General features: G+C 39.1%; 1 protein-coding gene across 2 annotated transcripts in view; it reads right to left on the bottom strand.

Annotated features, from left to right (window-relative positions):
- The window catches only part of LOC101847361, a 39405-nt gene that overhangs the window by 34717 nt on the left and 1293 nt on the right, over positions 1 to 3395 (bottom strand). For both annotated transcript variants that reach the window (XM_005105581.3, XM_005105580.2), the window contains exons 2-3: positions 2448 to 2547; positions 1368 to 1634 (exon numbers count right to left, since the gene is read on the bottom strand). In XM_005105581.3, the coding sequence (XP_005105638.1) occupies positions 1368 to 1634; positions 2448 to 2547 (367 nt within the window). The remainder of the gene's footprint in view (positions 1 to 1367; positions 1635 to 2447; positions 2548 to 3395) is intronic.

Below are 3395 nucleotides of genomic sequence, written 5' to 3' on the forward strand. Positions count from 1 at the left end.
GGGGGGGAGTGTGGTGACTCAAACAATTCATGACTTTCCTTACAAAATCTTTTTAAATTGGAGCATATTTTATAAAAGCCATATCCGCCTTTTCGAAAATAAGGTAAGATAAGGTAATACTTTATTATCCCCGAGGGTAATTTTTTTGGGGAGCTGTACAGGACCGTAAAAACACATGCAGGTATACATTAATAATTTAAACTATATATTACTTTCATTAAAATTCAATATAAAATGAGATGTAAAGCTAACAAAATGTACATTTCACATCAGATGCATCATTCATCCACATGCAGGAATTTAATTACAAGAGAGTAGGACCACTTTCTTGTTTTAGTAAGGTTTTACGGCGCTCGCAACTGCATATGAGCGCCAACCCCCCGGGGTGGTGCTACTGACTGAAGTGTCTTTCGGCCATTCCCAAATGGGGGACATTAACATGTTCTTATGCACAGCAAAAGGGCTGATTCATAAATGTCATGCTCATAACTGTTCCTGAACTGCATCAGGGAACTGCTAGAACTGCATCAGGGAACTGCTACATTTTCTTTCCTAATCCTTACTATCGTCATTTTTCTTTTCTTTTTTAAAAATATGTTTGTCACATTTTTGTGACGCGCTATTTCCGGGTTGCCTTGAAAGTCGAAGCAGACTTTGTGCTTTTGAAGCTAGAGAGGTGAGCAGAGTAGCTTGATTCCTGGTAAAGACTTCTCTGTTGGCATCCACTCCTTGGCGCTCATATGACCTTATTCATTTGCGAGCGCCGTAAAACCTCTACTAAAAAAAAAAAAAAGCCAAAGCGAAAACAAGACAGGGGAGATTACATAACCTTTGGAGAGCACCGGTGTTCGTGAATATTAAGTCGATTTTAAACTATTTAATTATACATACTGAAGTCGATTGGTTAAGAACTCAAGAATATAAGGTATAATGTTCTTTTTTATGTTCATGCTATTTAATTTTGAAACTATTATGTGGGGTGGGATTGTGTTGAAAGCGGATGAAAATTAGAGCTTAACTCAAAACATTGCACTGTGACTTTGCACTGACACACTCAAAGCAATCAAAAGCACAAGAAATATGGCACAACTGAAAGACTTAAGATCTATATTAAGAAAAAGGTTGTCAAAAGACCGTGTAAAAATTTAGTAAGCGTAAAAGTATTAAAAAATTATGGAGATCTGTAAGAGTTTCGTCGCCACGTCCTTATGAATTTTATGTCAAACAAATTGTTTTTGAATGAATTGTATCTGTTCCAAATTGCAACATTTAAGTTCACATTTTGTGTGAAACATTCTGAAAAGAAGTTGTAAAGTCCTTTTTGGATCACCCTGTAAATGTAAGTATCATCATCATTAACCGTTTACCTCCATTCAAAAGAAATGCAAGGATAGATCGCAGGAGCTGGGCCTGCTGGGCGGTCAGGTTGATGGTGACTGGACCTTGGGCTGGCTGGTTGCCGGTTGTTGTTGGCTGGTTGCCGGTTGTTGTTGGCTGGTTGCCGGTTGGCTGACCAATTGGAGGGCCAACAGCAGGACCAGGGTTGGTCCCAGTAGCAGGGTTGTTGACGGGGATGGGGGCGGGGTTATTGGGGAAAGGATATCTGTAGTATGGTGGCCGTCCTCCTAAGATTCCTGAGGAAATTTTTTGTCATCATCATCATCATCATCATCATCCTCATCCTCATCCTCATCCTCATCCTCATCCTCATCCTCATCCTCATCATCATCATCATCATCATCATCATCATCATCATCATCATCATCATCATCATCATAAAGTAGACTATGCACAGTGCACAGAATTGTTGAAATACAAATGCTTGTTCTGAAGAACGTGTCTGAACTGGTCATTAACATTAATTGGGGCCTGTAAACTTAAGCTGTTGAGAGGGCCATTATCTGGGTATATCTTGAGGGTATTAATACGTAGAGTTTTTCATTTCAAGCCACTCCAGGAGGTTTAATTTGGACTCATTTGACTCTCAAACGACTTTCCAATATCTCTTTTATCAACTGAAAATCATTTCAGCTTTGTGCTACAAAGAGGTAATGGTTATGCTTGAAGTCACAGGCAAATAATATACTATGTTATGAATAATATAATGTGATATGAAAAAAGCCGTAGTAAAATTTACTTGTAGTATTGCAAGTCACCAATTCAACACCTCTTTCATATGAAGGTGTGGCACTCTCTAGTTAAGTCTTTTCTCCCTTAGGACCAAATCATGAGTAACGATATCTCACATAGGAACTCAAATCTTAAAACATCCCGTCAGTCTCGATCCCAGTTCAGTGCACTACACGCCCAGCTAACAGATCACCCCATAATGTATGCACGTAAACACTTCATCTAGTAAAGCATCATGTTGATTAGGTATACACTGACACCTTCTTACACAACACTGAAAGCCGAATATCCCACTCAAAACAAACGAAAGTTCTTACCTCCGAGGAAAAAGTGCCTTTTTAGCCTGTTCTCTTCTGCTGCGCAAACAGACACAAGCAGGACAGCTCCTACGAGGAGTGCACAGATTTGTTTGGCGTTCTAAAACAGACAAGGAAACACACTGATATAATAAAAGATCACCAATGGTTAGGCTGGAATTTTTTATCCTGAGATTTTCTTATCAACGAGTGGATGAGCAACGCCTACTACCACTCAAAACTAGGAAATAGGATCCAGTAAATAAAAGAAAAGAAAATGGGACAAAAATTGACCTACAGAAAAAGTAAACAGCAACTTTTTCTGTCCATGCAGTGAGATTTTTTTTCAAAGAGTGACATGCACGATATAACAATAACATGAGGCAATTTCAAACTTTAGAAGCCATTGGAAGGAACGAATTAAATAGAAAAAAGTGTATGACTAACAAGGTGCCAGTATTTCAAATCTGACACAATACGATCAATGACTTGACTGATCAAGACTGCGACTCATTTTGACATGTGTCATGGTATCGATTAACGCAGCCTTTGCCCTTGAAAATGTGAAATGGTATAAGGTTAACGCCCCAATCAAAACATTCGTTATTTGAGAGGCAGGAACGTGGCCTTTGGATGTACATTTGCAATTCCAAGAGATATCATTGTGGTGACAAATTTCAAAGTTCTTGTAAGATTGGGTATATTTTCCTGAAAGTATTTGCGGTAAAAGTAAGACAGCTGGTGATGAAGTAACACCAGTGGGGAACATTTTTCGTTGTATTACTTCGTCGTTATAATAGTGTGTGCTCGTTGCTTAGTGCAATTGACCAATGCTTTGGTCTGCGTGAGAGAACTGAAGGCTGACCCGAGTGGGGTCCTGAATTTCCTTGTCCTTCTAGGAGAAAATCTCTAGTTTCCCCAATGTCCTAATGGGGACCAAACTCCCTGTCCACAAAGTATTCAATACTT

The sequence above is a fragment of the Aplysia californica genome, unplaced genomic scaffold (assembly GCF_000002075.1).
Source record: "Aplysia californica isolate F4 #8 unplaced genomic scaffold, AplCal3.0 scaffold00479, whole genome shotgun sequence".
Taxonomy (NCBI): Eukaryota; Metazoa; Mollusca; class Gastropoda; order Aplysiida; family Aplysiidae; genus Aplysia; species Aplysia californica.